Source organism: Arachis ipaensis, chromosome B03 (assembly GCF_000816755.2).
Source record: "Arachis ipaensis cultivar K30076 chromosome B03, Araip1.1, whole genome shotgun sequence".
NCBI lineage: Eukaryota > Viridiplantae > Streptophyta > Magnoliopsida > Fabales > Fabaceae > Arachis > Arachis ipaensis.
In genome coordinates this window covers 30,308,906-30,325,822 of record NC_029787.2, presented here as the reverse complement: position 1 = coordinate 30,325,822, position 16,917 = coordinate 30,308,906, and the positions used below count along the sequence as shown (strand labels likewise).

General features: G+C 35.0%; 1 protein-coding gene across 6 annotated transcripts in view; it reads right to left on the bottom strand.

Annotated features, from left to right (window-relative positions):
• The window catches only part of LOC107630045 (phosphatase IMPL1, chloroplastic), a 16,583-nt gene continuing 616 nt past the window's right edge, over positions 951-16,917 (bottom strand). The window contains exons 1-10 of one of the 6 annotated variants that reach the window (XM_021118606.1): positions 15,586-15,727; positions 15,295-15,362; positions 14,901-15,034; positions 12,905-12,993; positions 10,933-10,990; positions 10,777-10,829; positions 9,489-9,587; positions 9,294-9,407; positions 8,523-8,624; positions 2,700-3,373 (exon numbers count right to left, since the gene is read on the bottom strand). In XM_021118606.1, the coding sequence (XP_020974265.1) occupies positions 3,155-3,373; positions 8,523-8,624; positions 9,294-9,407; positions 9,489-9,587; positions 10,777-10,829; positions 10,933-10,990; positions 12,905-12,993; positions 14,901-15,034; positions 15,295-15,362; positions 15,586-15,606 (957 nt within the window). In that variant the 5' untranslated portion in view covers positions 15,607-15,727 and the 3' untranslated portion in view covers positions 2,700-3,154. Of the gene's footprint in view, positions 1,315-2,699; positions 3,374-8,522; positions 8,625-9,293; positions 9,408-9,488; positions 9,588-10,776; positions 10,830-10,932; positions 10,991-12,904; positions 12,994-14,900; positions 15,035-15,294; positions 15,363-15,501; positions 15,728-16,917 lie in introns of those variants that run through there. The other 5 variants (XM_021118608.1, XM_021118605.1, XM_016333064.2 and 2 more) reach the window with 5 other exon arrangements.

Here is a 16,917-nt window from a genome sequence, read left to right as displayed (position 1 = left end):
GATAAATAGGTGAAGTAGGAAGAGATGAATTTGGTGATGAAGGAATACCAGGAAAACAAACGTGTTATAAGAATGGAAAGATGAAGTAGGTGCAAAGAACCAACACAAAATATGAATAGATTTTCTGGATTGGTGTTTGCTTGGTTTTTACCTAAAATTTGCAGTTTATTTAAGCCTAAGCCTAGACATGGTTTACCAGTATCGTGTTTGTGCTTTTGTTTTTCTTATTTTATTCATGTGTGTTTATTTCAAATACTGAGATGGTCTTCAGCAGCTGCTGTACTATGTTCAAGCTTCAGACCGGACCAACAATTGACCCAGTCAAAAAACCGGGTCACTATGTCAATAATTCAACCTGTAGATTATTAGGTTCAAATAAAAAATATATATTTAAAAATATAATTGAGTATCACTTATATATATACCACTATATCTAATAAGAATCAATATATTCTCGAGGTCCCGTGTTCAAATTTAAGGAGTCAATTTTTTAAAAAATTGGCATGCACCTATGTGCTGACATCATCATGACATAAATCGATACACATGTCAATTGGTTCAGTCGCTACACGGTTCGGTCACTGCACAGTTCACACCAATTCTAACCGGTTTTACTGGATTTAACCAATTTAAATGCATTAATTAGAACATCAAACCAGATTTGTTCATCAATTTTTCATTCAAACCGGATGATTTTGTCCGTATTTGATAACTATGCTGCTGATAACCATAAAATATGAAAAAGAAAAAGTAATGATATATATCCAAGTTTTTTTATGAACCACAAGTCTAACTAAGTTAAATAATAAGACTTAGAATAATACTACGTATAATTGATTTGCGTTGATAATTGATTTGTGTTGATATTAGACAAACTTAATTAAATTTGGTTAACAAAAATACTTGGATCTATAGCATTATTCTAAAAGAAAAAAAAGACTCATGGCATGAAAAGATAAATAGTGATAGATCAGGTCACATGATAATTCAATTTCAGAAGATAAATTCCCCAATAAATATCACGTGGGTGTAGCCGTGTAGATATAACAATTTTTAAACACATTTTTGAAAATTCAGCTGGCGTAAAAGTTATCTTTGCAGTTTAATGTCCAAAATGTTTGGCTTTCATAAATATCGAACTATGAGCAGAAACTAATATAACAATGGAACTTAATATTTGTATTAGTGTCCATGAAAGGAAACAATCATCCGACCTTAGACGTCAGCCGCGTAATTCTCTGGTTTATACCACAATGAGAAATCAATTCCCTTGCTTTTCAATTTCTCTGTTGCAGGTCCAATTCGATCTAGAAGCTGTAAAGATAAATATAAATATAAATATAAAAAAGGTTAAGAGATTGTTCCATTGAGGTCAGGTTCAGTGAACCACCAAAAAACTCCATTAGTTATATTAAATACCAGCAGAATCAAGGAAATTGCTTAAGTTACAATAGTAAGCCTCAAGTTCTTAGAGCGAAATAGTAGTGTTTAGAAGAACACAATTTATGGAAATGAACTGATTTACAATTGAAATAGGATTCCCCGTTCATTAAGTTTTCCCGCATTTCCATCACATTCAAAAAATTATATCAAGCAAGTAATAAACCAAAGTTCCGAAAACATGCTATTCCCTTGATGGAAATGAGATCAAGAACTGGGACTTTGTTAAACCAAAGGTAGTATTTAGGTACAACAGTTCAGTGAGTGATTGATTCATAACAATGAGTTGGCAATTATTAAACACAAGGCCAAATTTAAATTTGGGAGGGTACCATGGAAACCACCTAATTTGTAATTCTAGTTTTCTGTAAGGGGAAAGAAATAGAATAAGGAAAGAATTATTAGAGGAAAATTAGAGAAGAATCAATTCAAATTAGAGGAAGGGATGGAGAAGATAATTCCATTGAAGGATTCCAAAGAAGGAAATATATCAATTCACTAATTTCATGCTTCTTTCATTCATCACAACTATCCATATTTATAGTAAATCCGACTACTAATGAGAAATACCTAATTGGACTATTGGGTCCACTTTTATTCATTACATTTTATTTTAATTTTCCTCTGCAAAGTCAAAACTATCAAAAGAAACTACGATCATGCTCCTTGACTGGGGTGGGGGTATAGAAAATAGTAATAACTCATTAATATCATGCAAAGTGCCGTGAACCTTACCCAATAAGCAAACATAGGATTATCAAACATCTAGGGGGCAGCAACACAAGACTTGACAAATCCTGTCTGGAACACAAAGGCTTGGAATGGAATTGATTTGGATTGAACTCTTCCCTTTTTTATCTTTGTTCCTCCTTCACTTACTCAATCTCTCTTATACATCATTACTAATTAGTAATTACTAATTTGACAACCAAAATGTATCATATGATATTTTTTCATTGCAATTGAAATTAATATCTATTAAATATTTGAGAATCAAAATATGTCACATAACACTCTACATCATTGCAATTAAAATAAATTTTTTTCCTCCAAAATTAAGAAATTCTCTTCCTTCTCCACTCACTCTATTTCTCTTGGCTTTTTAACCCATGTGCCACAATTTCTAAAACTTTTTATCAAAATGCTATTCTTTTCATATTATTTATTCACATGATACCGTTTTGCTCCAGTGACATTTTTTTTTTGTTCATTTGATAAAATCTTTAATATTTACTACAAAAATGTTGGATATTATTTATTTTTAAAATTTTATAATAAAAATTAAATATTTAGATATTCCGCAGAAATAACTGCTAATATTCTACTAATATACAAGAAGATATTCCGTCAATATTCTGCCATAATATCCAATAAATAAATAGATGGGGGGTCATGGAACAACATGCCATGTTTGATTTTCTTCCAATACAAGTAGTTCGGTTTCAATAGCTTGTTGCCAAGATTCATGTTCCATAGCCTGTTCATAGGATGAAAATATAGAAACAGAAGCTAAAGTTGCTGTCAAGGATAAAGAGGAAGGAAAACCTTACTTTGGGGTTTAAAAATGCATGAACTGCATCGTACAAGAACTCGTTATGGATCAAATATTGGATCAGCAGCTGGTGAGTGATCGAGCAGGGGCCTGGATGTCCAGATGCCTGATTTGGAGTGTTAGCTGGATGTCTTTGGTGTACAAAGAGAGGTATTGGTGGTTCTAGTTTTGCAGATTTATTAGAAAACAGTGCCAAAACTGATCTAGGGGATGCAAAGAGAGGATCATGGTTATTTGCAAAACAATATGCATTTCGTGTAATATCACATCTCTAGAGACGAATCTGATGTAGATTAGGATCATAGCATAGAAAACCTTTTTGGTGGGGAGACTATCCAAGAAAAGCATATTTAATAGATTGATCCGTATGTTTGGTGCAATCTGTGGGAGAAGATGTACATACAAACACATCCAAAGGTTCAGCGATTAGAATAAGTGGGTGAGTGATCAAACAACATTAAGGAAGGAAAATCATTTTTTAGTGAAGGAGAGAGCTCGCAGTAAATAAGAAAGACTCCAAAAACGAGGTGCCACAAAAGATTCCAACATAAGGCACAACATCAAAAAGATTTTTTTTTTTTTTTTCTTTCAGCTACTCCATTTTGTTGGGATGTGGCAGAGACATGATTTTTTAAATAAAATCTCATTGGTTTGCAAGAAATCTTGGAAGAAATAAGATGTGCACTCCACTGTAACAACTGGTACCCCAGAAAATAGAAAGAAAACAATAGAACTAGAAGAGCTGAGGTAGTAATGAATTACTGTGAAATCACCCCTTCTTCAATTATGGATTATATGGGAAATGGAGGAAATTATAGAACAGAAAAAAATACTATGAAAATATGTCGCATAATTCCATAATTCTATCAAACACTACCATAATTCTATCTTAATTCCTACCTTCTCATTATTCCTTTTTTCCTCTATATAACAGAATCTCTCTCTCTTCCCTAACAGAATCACCCTAGGATCACACGCCCATCCAGGCATCCACTAACTCTGCCACGTGGCCTAATTAGTTACACAAGTGATTCCCCGCCATTTTCTCTTTTCACTCTCCTATTCCCCCTACTGTAAATGAAGGGCAAAAGAGGAATTCTCTTGGACCCTATTGCAGCCTCAGAAAAATATTTTTTGCTCCCACCCTTCTCCGGGTGCGTAACATCCACCCATTGACAGAGCCACGAACTTTTATTTTTGACGAAAATTGGATTTGGACATAAGCATGAAAAGTTTTGAAAGCAGAGAACACTTTTTATAATTAAATGGGCCTAACTCACCCCAGAAGCTAACACAAGAGGTAACAGAAGTATCATACGTGTAAACACTGTCATGCCCAATAATGAAAATCTGTGGGTGGCCCAACATTAAGATCATATAAGCTCTGATATCATATTAGAATTGAGTAGGCCTGGCACATTCCAAAAGCTAGCCCAAGAGGTGAGCCTCTCACATTTAGGGTATAGTTATGATAATCAGACTAGACCCACCGATTCGACTAGAAAACCGGTGACCCAGCAAACCATCAAATTGATTATGCAATCAACCTAGTCAAAACCAACGAAAACTGATTGCTTTGTATTTTATTATTAGAACAACAACAACAACAAAGCCTTGCCCCACTAGGTGGGGTCGGCTACATGGATCAAACGATGCCATTGAGCTCTATCATGTATCATGTCTACAGAGAGACTGTTTACATGTAGATCTCGTTTGACCACCTCATGGATGGTCTTCTTAGGTCTTCCTCTGCCTTTCACCCCTTGTCCATCTTCCATCTCATCCACCCTCCTAACTCGGTGTTCTGTCGGTCTTCTTCTCACAAGTCCAAACCACCTGAGACGCGATTCTACCATCTTTTCCACAATAGGTGTTACTCCAACTCTCCTTTATATCTTCGTTCCTTATTTTATCCAATCGCATATGACCACTCATCTATCTCAACAGCTTCATCTCTGCCTCACTTAGCTTATGTTTGTACTCTTCTTTGGCCGCCCAACACTCTATACCATAAAGCATAGTCGGTCTTATAGCAGTGCGATAGAATTTACCTTTAAGTTTTAAAGGCACTTTTTTGTCACATATAAAACCAGATGCACTCCGCCATTTTGACTAACCTGCTTGGATCCTATGATTTAAATCATGTTCAATTTCTCTATTATCTTGTATGATACATTCAAGATACTTAAAACTTTTAACGTTTCGTAGGATGTTTTCTCCAATCTTCACCTCTATATTAAGATTTTCCCTTCGCAGACCGAACTTACATACCATACACTTCTAGAGCTTCTCTCTATAAGTCCAACTTTTTATTTAGGTCTTCCCTTGACTCTCCTCGGCAAAAAGCATGCACCATAGAACAGGCTCTTAGATGTGCTCTGTGAGTACTTCCAACACTAATGTGAAAATGTATGGACTTAAGGATGATCCCTGGTGTAATCCTATACCAATAGGAAATTTCTCTGTCACACCACCTTAAGTCTTCACACTAGTTGTAGCTCCATCATACATGTCTATATGCGATTATTACTCTCTTCTTTTCTAAAACTTTCCATTCTAAAACCTTCCATAAGACCTCCCTTGGCATCATATCATACGCTTTTTCCAAATCAATAAACACCATGTATAGATCCATTTTATTACTACGATACCTCTTCATCATCCTTCTTAACAGGTATATTGCTTCGGTGACGGATCTCCTTGGCATAAAACCAAAACGGTTCTTTGTTACTTATGTCTCTTTTCTCAACCTCCGTTCTATCACCATTTTCCATAACTTCATGATATGACTCATGAGCTTTATCCACATCTTCTTTGACCTTAAAATCTCATTAAAAAGCTTGGTTAACTAACTTATTTTATTATTAGAAGAAAGCAATTAAAATATATCTTTGTGGAACACTAATTTCCAACTATGTTATGTATGTATTTATTATTCTATTTGTTCTAAATTTGTTCATTAAGATTTTGGACAATTTTATTTTGCAAGTTATCATTTGCATTTCTTTATTTTTAATATTTAAATTTAGATTTTTATTACAATTTTATATAGTTATTTAATTTTATTATTATTAGGTCAAACGGTTTATTTAACCAATGACCCACCGATTGAACCACTAACTTGGTGACCAATACCTAGATTGGCAGTTCAAGTTTGATAATTATGCTATAAAGACCTTATCCTTGAGAGATGTCGAACTTGTAATATTACTTCAGCTTTTGGTCACAAAAAATAAATCCATGTGAAACGACTATAATCGTCAATAAATTACTTATAGTGAGCATGAGACACCATAGGTGACGTCCCCCATAAATCACTGAATATTTGTTTTTATTAAAAAAAGAATTTCATTAAAATGAGAAGGATAATACAAATTGGGGATAAGCAAGCAAAACAAAACAAAAGATTTATTTATCTATAAAGCATAGCTTTCCGATTTCTCAAAGCGTAGATTTACGAGCCTTTCCGATGAGAATTTAGATTCACCTATAGCAGTTCTCATAGCAGTTCTCAAAGGTACACGCTCTCCCAAAAATCCTCATCCTATTTATAACTTTTTGAGTTATCATCGATTATCTGTCTTACTCCACCTTTGTACCTTCTATCTCTCCTATTTCAATACACAAAAGAGTTCAAGTCATGATTGATGAAATACAAGCTTCAGAGCATAGTGGTACTTGGGAGCTGGTTCCTCTTCCTTTGGGCAAAACCACACTTGGATGTTGTTGGGTGTACGCAATCAAAGTCGGTCCAAATGGACAATTGATCGCCTAAGCAAGGCTTGTTGCAAAAGGATACACTCAAATTTATGGTCTTGACTATGGGGATACCTTATCTCATGTAGCCGAAATCACTTAGGTTTGTGTTTTCTCAGCTATGATTGCTATTCGTCATTGGTAATCACATCAATTGGATATCAAGAATGCCTGCCTTCATGGTGATCTAGAGGAAGAGGTTTTACATGAAGCAACTGCCTAGCTTTGTTGCTTGAGGGGGCTCTGGATTGGTTTGCAAGCTATGACATTCAATCTATGGATTGAAACAATCCCCCATAACGTGGTTAAATTCAGCTCCGTTGTTGATTGGGATAAAACGGAGTGAGGCAGATCATTCAGTTTTCTACTATCATGATTCCCAAGGGAAAAGTGTTTACTTGATATTGTACGTGGATGATATTGTTATCACAGATGATAAGCATCAAGGGATTAATTGTTTGAAAGAAAATCTCTTCAGTTACTTTCAAACCAAGGATTTGGGAAAGCTAAAATACTTTCTTGGAATTGAAGTTGCCCAATCAATTAATCGTGTTGTTATCTCTCAAAAGAAGTATGCTCTGGATATATTCAGGGGAATGATGAATTATAGATCAACTAATAGTCCGATGGATCCAAATCTTGAGTTACTACCTAACCAGAGGGAGCCAATTTCAGATCTTGAAAGGTATAGAAGATTAGTAGGAAAACTTCTCTATCTCACCATTACTAGACCTAACATTTGTCTTGCAGTTGGGGTAGTAAGTCAATTTCTGCAATCTCCTTGCTTGGATCCTTGGAATGCAATAATGTAAATATGAGATATATTAAAGGATCTCCTGAGATGAGATACTTTATGATGATAAAGGGAATTCTCAGATTATTGGTTTCAGTGATGCAGATAGAGCAGATTGTTCCACTGATAGACAATCTGCTACAGGTTATTGTCTTTCTTGGAGGAAATCGTGTCTCTTGGAAAAGTAAAAAAGAAAAAAGAAAAATGTTGTATCTCGCTCCAATGTTGAAGCAGACTTTCGTGCTGTGGCCAACTTACTTTTTAACTCATTTAGACTTCAAAGAAATGAAATTATTTTGTGATAATTAGGCAGCCCTTCATATAGCTTCTAATCTAATATTTCATGAAAGAACAAAATATATTGAAGTTGAGTAGTTGACTGTCATGTTCGAGAAAACATTCTCTCAGAGGAAATAATCATTGAATCAATAAGCTCTAGTGAACAGCTAGCAGATATTTTCAGTGTCTCAGAGGACCTCAGATTCAATATCTGTGTAGCAAGCTTGGATCATTTAACATATATGCTCCAGCTTGAGGGAGGATGTTGGAAAGAAACATTGACAACATAGAAACTAGGCAGATCTAGGAATTTAGTTGTATAGAAACTAAGCACGCCTAGAAAATTCTCTCTCATATTCCTTGTAATATCTGACAATATTGCTCTAAGATAAGTGCAAAAAATTCTCATGAGCGCAAAGATTATCTTCGACAACAAACAAATTTTGCTTTTAATCTGCACATGAACTTGCTCCCTGATTGATTTTGTGTTAATATGCTACAGACTGACAAAGACTAGTGGTACTGTGGTAGATATAGCAAACTAAAACTACATCATAGGAAATATCCGCATTAAAAAGCATATAGAAAGCCTAAACAATTGTCAAAATTAAATGAGCTGAAAAGCTATTGACCCAATTTTACGATTCACATGACAACTAAAATTATTTCCAGATATTTGAAGCAAAATCAGAAAAGGCTAACCTTTTCATGGAGCACACCATTTGAAACCAAAACCGATCTATCAAAAACACAAAATTTCCCGCCATCCATCCGAGAAACAGCGCCCCCTGCTTCTTCCACCATCTACAAGTAAATAGAAATAAAAAATCTATAAAAATTATTTTCATAATGAATCGACCTGCAAAAGAAAAGAGATAGGTTTCTTAGAGTACTTAGGACTATTTTCATTCCTATTTCTTTTTCTAGTTTCAGTTTGGATTACAAAGATGTCTGACACATTTTCTAACTATTTTCCTGTTCCTAAAATTCATGATAAAAATATTTCAAACAGAAAACATTAGGGCTTCCCTAGTTTCTATACTTTCAAAATTAAGTGAAAAAAGGTGAAAACAATAAGTAGGATTTTCTGTTTTCACTGTTTCCTTCAAGACATACTACAAATCGAAAACACAAACGACAATGAGAAGCATACAGACCTTGAATCTCAGGGAGGGCCTGTCATGACCACATTGTGTTTATTGATATGTTCTGACACTTTACATGGGTTTATTCCATCAAAACTAAATCAGATGTGTTTTCTGCTTCTTCTATTTACCTTTAAAATTAATGTTGGACTTCAAATACTTCTACCACTTAAAACTATTCAATTTGACCAGTAGGTGAGTTTAGGTTCACTTTGAAATTCTTTCAATCTCATGGCATTACACATCTCTCACTCGCCTTTACACATAAAGCATATCAATGATACTGTTAGAGCAAAAGTGACAATGATATAGAACTCATAAAATATACCAAAACACCTGCAGCCATATCCCATGGCTTTAGACGATATTCCCAATAAGCTTCTACAATTCCCAAAGCTACATGACACATGTCCACTGCAGCCGCACCAAGTCGTCTTACACCCTAATAATCAAAGTCGGGCAAATGAAAAGTGGAAGGCAAATAAATGAGACAAGGTTTAAATAGACTTTAGTAGATGATTACCCTGCTGACATCTGTAAACTCTCTAAATAAGTCAATGTTAGTGGCCCATGCATCATCATGATCATACCCGAAGCCAGTCACTAGAAGAGATCGTTCCACCTAAAAATGCAGATCACATACAACATACATCAGTCATCAAGTGCCATATAAATCAGATAGTTCCGTAAAATAATAATGATGAAAACCAAAAAAATAAACAGAATTATAGGTTGCATTTGAAAGAGAGACCGAGATTGAGAGACAGAGATTGGGGGAGAGACTAAATTAAGTCTCCGTATTGTGTTTGGTGTAAGTGTATAGAACTGAGTTATGTCTCAGTATCCTGTTTGGTTTAAGATAAAAATGGAGAATTAAATAAGTGAAAGTACTAAACTGCCCTTACTAATTAAAACCCTAACCCTACCCATTAAGCCATCCCCCTAACCCTTTCCCCTTTACCTTTTCCCCTCCTCTCTGTTTTCTTGCTCTCTCTCTCTCATCTTTGTCCTCTTCTCTCTCCGGAAAACCAGCGGCAGCGACAGTTTCCCTCCATGGCGACGCAGCAGAGACGACAGCACCCACCACCGTCGTGTCTGCCATCGTGTTCGTTTCGTCTTGTGTCCCTGTTTGTTGCCGTCGTGTCTGCACTTAGTCGCATCACTGCTAGTCCGTTGCGCTGCCTCTGTTCCCTGTGCTCACCGTATCGCCTCTGTTCCAGTTCTGGGCTGAAGACAGTTCAAGTTCTGGGTCTCTGCTCCCTCCGATTCGGAATCTCAAATATCCAATTCTGCCCCCTGTTCTCTTCTCCTTTTTGATTTTGAAATCCTCTTGTTTATGAGATTGTTGAATCTGATTTTGACATATGTTCACGAGATTGTAGTTGTTCTCGGGATTATTGTTGTTGGTGGTGTTGGAATTCGGTGATGGTAGAGGTGTGGTGGTGGGGTTGGGTTGGGGGTGAGAGGTGGGCGCTATGAAGTGTTGGCAGTGGGGTGGCAGTAGACCGACAGTGAGGGGTAGACTTGGAATATAAAATTTTGAATGAGGGCATTTTAGGAAAGAAATATTAGTACAGTTTCAGTCTATGTATCCAAAAATTTCAATTCCCTGTGTCCTCACTTTCTAGAGGTATTTAAGGGACTGAAATTTTAGTTTTAGTCTCTGATCACCAAACATGACACTGAGTTTCAATCCCCAGTCTCAGTCTCAGTACCTCAAGAAACACAGCCTAAATGAAGAAAAAACAAATTGTGATCCAAGATCACTATTCTTTAACTTTATGTTGAGGTATTGTTTTGTTGTAAATCACCTGATTAGTTTCACTGACTTGAATCCTCTCCCCATTGCAGAAAGCTCCACCACCTAGAAGGTCAGAGAGTATATTTATTGTAAAGCCACAAATTTATTTAAGTCAGTTTTATTTCTTCAAGACACAGATGGAAGACAAGATAGTATTTTCTTTCACCAGTAGTTGCAGAGAAAGTGCGAGTATTCCAACACATAGGACCTCCAACAAATTCAACCTGAAATATATAAAAGGCCCAGTTCATTAAGATTCTAGGAGAAGCAAAATCAGAAATAGAAGCAAAATCAGAAATAGAAACAAAAGTAGAAAATATTTCTTCTTATAAAATAACAAGAAAGGGATAGTGAGAACATAAGTGGAAAGAGAAATAAATTCTTTAAAATGGTATATGCATAAAGAGCTGGGAAAAGTAGTGGTTGCAGTTTTCTATGAGCCAGATTAGGCTTATTACCATTAAAGCTGATAATATTTGAGCCAATAAGCTGACACTAAAAACTTTTAACCCATGGACACTCCGAAAGATTTGCTCAAAGGTCATTGCTGAACTGCAGATGTACACGTAGGTTCCGGAGGCTATAATGAGAGATGATGCAAATAGCACTTGCCACATAGTAAAAAAGCATTGAAAAATAAACCAGCAAAAGGAAACATAGTGGTCTGAAGGGGAAAACACTGCCAAAAAATGAGATGCTAGTGATGTACATGATTCACGAGTTAGAAAAGAAGTGAATAGGAAAGATGAAGCTGATCGAATAAATGTAGGATTTTGACAGAAATCTGTGCCTTACAAATCGAATCAAGTTCAAATTTCAGGAAGTTAGTGGCAGAATATTGATGTAGCAGGTCATAGAGAATATACTCCTCTCTAATCTCATGCTGAATTTTCAAATAATACTGGAGAAGGTTAAGTGAGAAAATCCTGAGCAATAAATAATTTTTTTCAAAAAATAAATAAATAAATAAAAATTCATTAAGATGATCCTCTATACAAAAGAAAAAATAGAAAAACAAAAGATTTATCTATAAAGCATAGCTTTCTAAACTCTCAACATGTTCAATAGGGAAAGTCTTTGGTAAAGATGATAAGCTTTACACCAAGTGTTGGGCATCTAATTCTATTCCATAAAACATGATTATCAAAATATATGTCATTAAAGGTGCTTGCATTACGCTCCAATCAAATAGTCCAAATAGTGGCAAAAACTGCACATTGCTACAAAAATGTTACCTCTTTTCTACTGCCAAACCCAACAAACCTAGTCAATAGTAATTGGTCTAGGATTACAGCGTACACCAAACATTCATCAAAGATGCTAAACAAATTGTTCCATAAGAAAACAGTCATTGGGCAATGCATAAACAGATGTGAATTTGACTCTAAATTTGCCCCACACGTAACACACAGATCATGGGAGATAGCCTTATCTTATCTAGCCTTCAAACCTGCATAAGTCATTGGTATTAATTCTGTTAACCACAACTGTCCATAAAAAAGAGTTGACTTTAGAGGGAGCTTTGGACTTCCAATGGGTTTGTCTAGATGAAAGGATGTTGTGTTAGAGGAGTGAGTAAGGAATTGGAAGAAGGATTTACAGCTAAAACTACCAGAGGAGTCAAGAGACCATATCCATTTATCAGGGTTTGAAGACAGAAAAATCATCAACGAGAAGTTTAGAGAACCAAAAGTTCAAAGGATTCTCTATCATGAAGGTTATGAAAGAAAAGGAAGTCCCAAGAGAAAGAGGAACCTTGTGTAATTTAAAAGGACCAAAAGATGAGAAATGGCTGGGTTTAATTTAGATTCAATAATTCAATAGTTTTAGTTCTTAGATGCTATGGTATAAAAACATAACTATATGTACAAAATAGGAAATAATGCAGCATATTCTTTCGGTAACAAGAAGAAAGATTATTCATATTGGTCCAATTCAGTAACTTCATTTATTTAAAATGTCATAATCCCTCATCATTCCAATTACCATACTAATTACATGGCAAAACACATTAATCTCATGCATCAATTGTACTAGGTATATATCCTTATATAGAATTGATTAGGACTGACATACTTATTTATCATAAAAAGCTATGCAAACAGTAGGAAATAGAACAAAAAGATATGGCTATTCACCACTGCAGCAGCAGCTGGCCTCCCCCGATATAGAACTCCAACAGAAACAGCAAAACTGGGATAGCCATGTGCAAAGTTTGTCGTCCCATCTACACAAATATCCAAGATTTGTAATTAAGTCATCCAAATAACACCCCAGCATAAAGGGGAGTTTTAGAATATGTAATTACTAATTAGAGAAATAATATATTTGTATTTACAAGAATTTAATTCATATTCGTCTATACTCTGTAGTTGAAACACAAGAAATTCCATGTCTCTCTCCTTTATTTTCTCTCAATAGTGTCAAACTAAAAGCACGTGCAGTTTCCAAGTGTATCAAGCACAGTATACAGGCCATGGAGTGCCAACAGAAAACATTTTCACTGATCCTAGAAATATTGAGGCAGTGTTGATTGGCCCCAACCAAAGACCTAAAAGCTTCAAATGGATTTCTTGGTCTCTCTGGGGTTTATAGGTTTCAACCTGGTCTGAAGTTGAAGAGAAGCTTCTAACAAACTTATAAAAGATGAACTCTTTTTTTTTAAATCTCCAAGTGCAATTGGCATTTGAGAAATTGAGTTAAGCCATTACTGCACTTCTTGCAAGGGCATTGAAGCAGTTTTATTTTAAGAAACGAAATTAGTGGCTTTCCATGCCCAAGTCTCACAACCTTGGGGCATAGGCTAAATCACGTTATAAAGGAGATCTCAGTGACATTGTCTTGGTGATGGAAAAGTGAAGACTTTACCGTGGTAACATTAATCGTTTCATAATGATCAATAAACCAAGTCTGAGAACAAGTAGATAAGAGGTTCAGCAAGATTCAAGAATCAAGATTGAAAAGGATCAACAAGAAAATAGTATCATGATGATTCAACCCACCTATGTATTTGATTCACAAGAACATGGTGTACAAAAGGTGTAGAATTTGTAGTGCTAAGAAACACACTTTTGAACCTTATATTGCCAGCAGAATTCATGATTCAACTTTGAAGACATTATAAGTCCCTCAGAACTTGTAAAAGTGTTGCTAGTGTGGCATATTGGAAACATAAGAAAAAGGCCGTCAAGGATTATATGACCACTTATAAAGTATTTCAAAAGGACAGATATGCCTTGGCGCCAAGGGGTTATTGCAGTTTACTCGTCCTCCAAAATGGATGTAGTTTGCCGACTGACCAAATAAGCTCATTTTGTAGCTCTCGGCCACACATTTACAGCTAAGGATTTTATTGCTAATGTTGTGCCTTGCATGGTTTCCCCACAACAATTGTTCAAAATATAGATCAAATCTTTTTGAGCCAATTCACATCTTATCTCTTCAAATATTGTACAAACTACCATCCATAAGAAAATGATCAAATAATAGAAGTGAACATGTGTGGAGACATATTTGTGATGCTTTTTGAGTCCCAAGCCAGAATATTGGGTGGTTGGGGAAAAAAGGCACACTTATGAGAGAAGAAAAACACTAATAATAGTGGACAAGCAACTAGAGAACATATCAAAATAGCTTGAAAGAAGGGTGTAATGAAAGATAAACAGTACCAGATATTTATCAGGAACTAAGCAGTTTGGTAGTGAGAGCATAGTGCCCTCTAATGCCATTTCGAAATAACGGGATTATGAATAGTAATATTGAAAAGAGAAAATAAGATGCAATGTTTTGATGTGATGAAATTTCATACAAAATACAACGCACTCATCCCTGTTTATAATGATCATAAACTAGTCATCTTAATCAAAAATAAGATAACAATCATGAAATATAATGAAATATAGCAACCACTTATAAAAGAACATCTAAGATACTTGATCATATTAAGATAAAAAGGACAACAGCAGCTTTTCAACTGATATCTACCAAATTCTGTGCCTTTCTTTAAAAGAAGATGCAAATTACAAAAACAGTATTTCTTGAAGGCCATGAACTGGTATAGCCTTTCCTGATTCTGATTTATAAAAAGGTTAATGTGCTTAAATTGAGAAAATAAGATTGACGGAGATCCCAAACCTAACGGATCAATGCACCAAAGATAATCTGATGCTGCATCCCCTATAATTCCTCCTTCTTCCCCGAGAATAAGATGGTCTTCAAAATTCTTATTCACGATCTCTAATATGGCAGCTTCGCTCATTTTATCTGTCCTGTAAATAGTTTGAAAATTAAGTGCAACCTAAAGTTAGTTCCCTAGTTAAGCAAACAAAAAGGAAACCTTTAGTACAATATGTTGAAGAAGAAGAATAATACAAGCTATGAACCCAATGACTACTGTAGGTCAAAGACAGCATGTAATTGAACTGGATGAGATCAACGAAGGCAACAGAGGAAAGGCCCTATAATCTGTGTCAATTATTTAATTTGAACATTGAATAAGATAAGCATCAGAGATTCAATAAGACCTTACTCAGTCACCAAGTCAGTTAATCCTTTATATGTAATATTTCGTGGCTTATTTACAGCATCCATTACAACCTGTAAATAACAGAAAGAAGTAATCATCCATCTTTTGATAATATATGCCAAAACCTTATTTAACTGGAAAAAAGACCAAATTTAAAATGCTATAACAGGAAAAATATAGTGGGTTCACAACAATAGTAAAAGTTCCTACCTTAAAATATCACCCTGATCAACAGAAAAAGTGCAGATGACTAAGCAGAGATAAAGAATTCGTTGAAGTATAATCACTAATTACCGTATTATAAGCCCATGTCATTCAGATCTAACGTGAAATGGAACTTAAAAAGATATTACATATTAGATCCTTCTGAATTCAATTTCCCCTTTTTTTTGGGTTGCGGTGAACATTTTTGCTTTCTATACTTGCTAATCACTAATGGCTAGTAATGGCGGGTATTCTTTCCCCCACTAAAATGAAATCCAATTTGTAGATCTAAAGAGTTTGTTATTTAGTTATAAACAATAAATTCTGACACTTCTATCAAATTTGTTCTAACAGCACAACCACTAATTGATTATTCAAACACCATGAAAATGCAAAAGTTCTAAAATGGTACCCAACTTGGAAATCTAAAATAGAAGCTTTAGCACAATAACAATTTTTCCTTAAGCACCCAAATGCAAGGTAGGACACAAACATGCTCTGTCCCTTTCTTACAATAATGATAACTCTTCAATATACCGAATGAAGCAGCAAAACACAATATCTGTTTTACAATAGCTTATAATCCAATAATCCATTTGTTCAGCAACTACCAACTGAAATTTGGCCAAAATGTCTACTTTGGATGTTGAAATAATAATGAGTACTTTAGAATCTCTAATGATGTAAAACAAGATCTTTTTAATCAAGTATCTTTAGACCACTTCAAAAGAAGATAGCAGCATCTTTCCCACTGCATTTTACAAAATGCTTTAACTTCACCAAAGTTTCTACTGAATAAAAGTTTGGCCCAATGGACCCCCATATTTTCAGTTTTAGCAGGCATGATACATCTCTGTTTCCCATTTCTTTCTTCCTCTCCACTTTACTAACAACAGCAAATGAAATGTCTACTATCAAAGTTCAGCTTCAGAGTTTTAAGTATCTTCCTAGAACTGTTCAGAAATGGAAGTGGCAACTCAATTATCCTAAGCCAAAATGTAAATCACACTAAGGTCAGGGATAGGAAACAAAACACAAGGTTATTTTTAGTGGAAGGACCAAAAGAATGGGGCAATGCAATATGTTTGTTGACATTAAAGGAGGAAACCTTCAAAAACAATAAATAAATAAATAAGAACAATTTTTTTTTCCAGCATTTTGGGGTTAAATTTAACTTCATTTTTATTGGTCACATGTGCAATTTGCCATCACCGTCTTCTTCAAAAATTATTGCACCCCATTGAACCACAATCATTGATCCAACAATTTCAATCCATCACACTGAGAACTCATTCAATTTCAAGACTGCTTTTCCGGTTATAAATATTTGTTATGCCTCTAAGCATAAACTCCCTTAACCTTTTCATCCCATTTTTCTTTAAATGAGTCCGAAACTTAGTCCTCTCAAGATATTTGGGCACT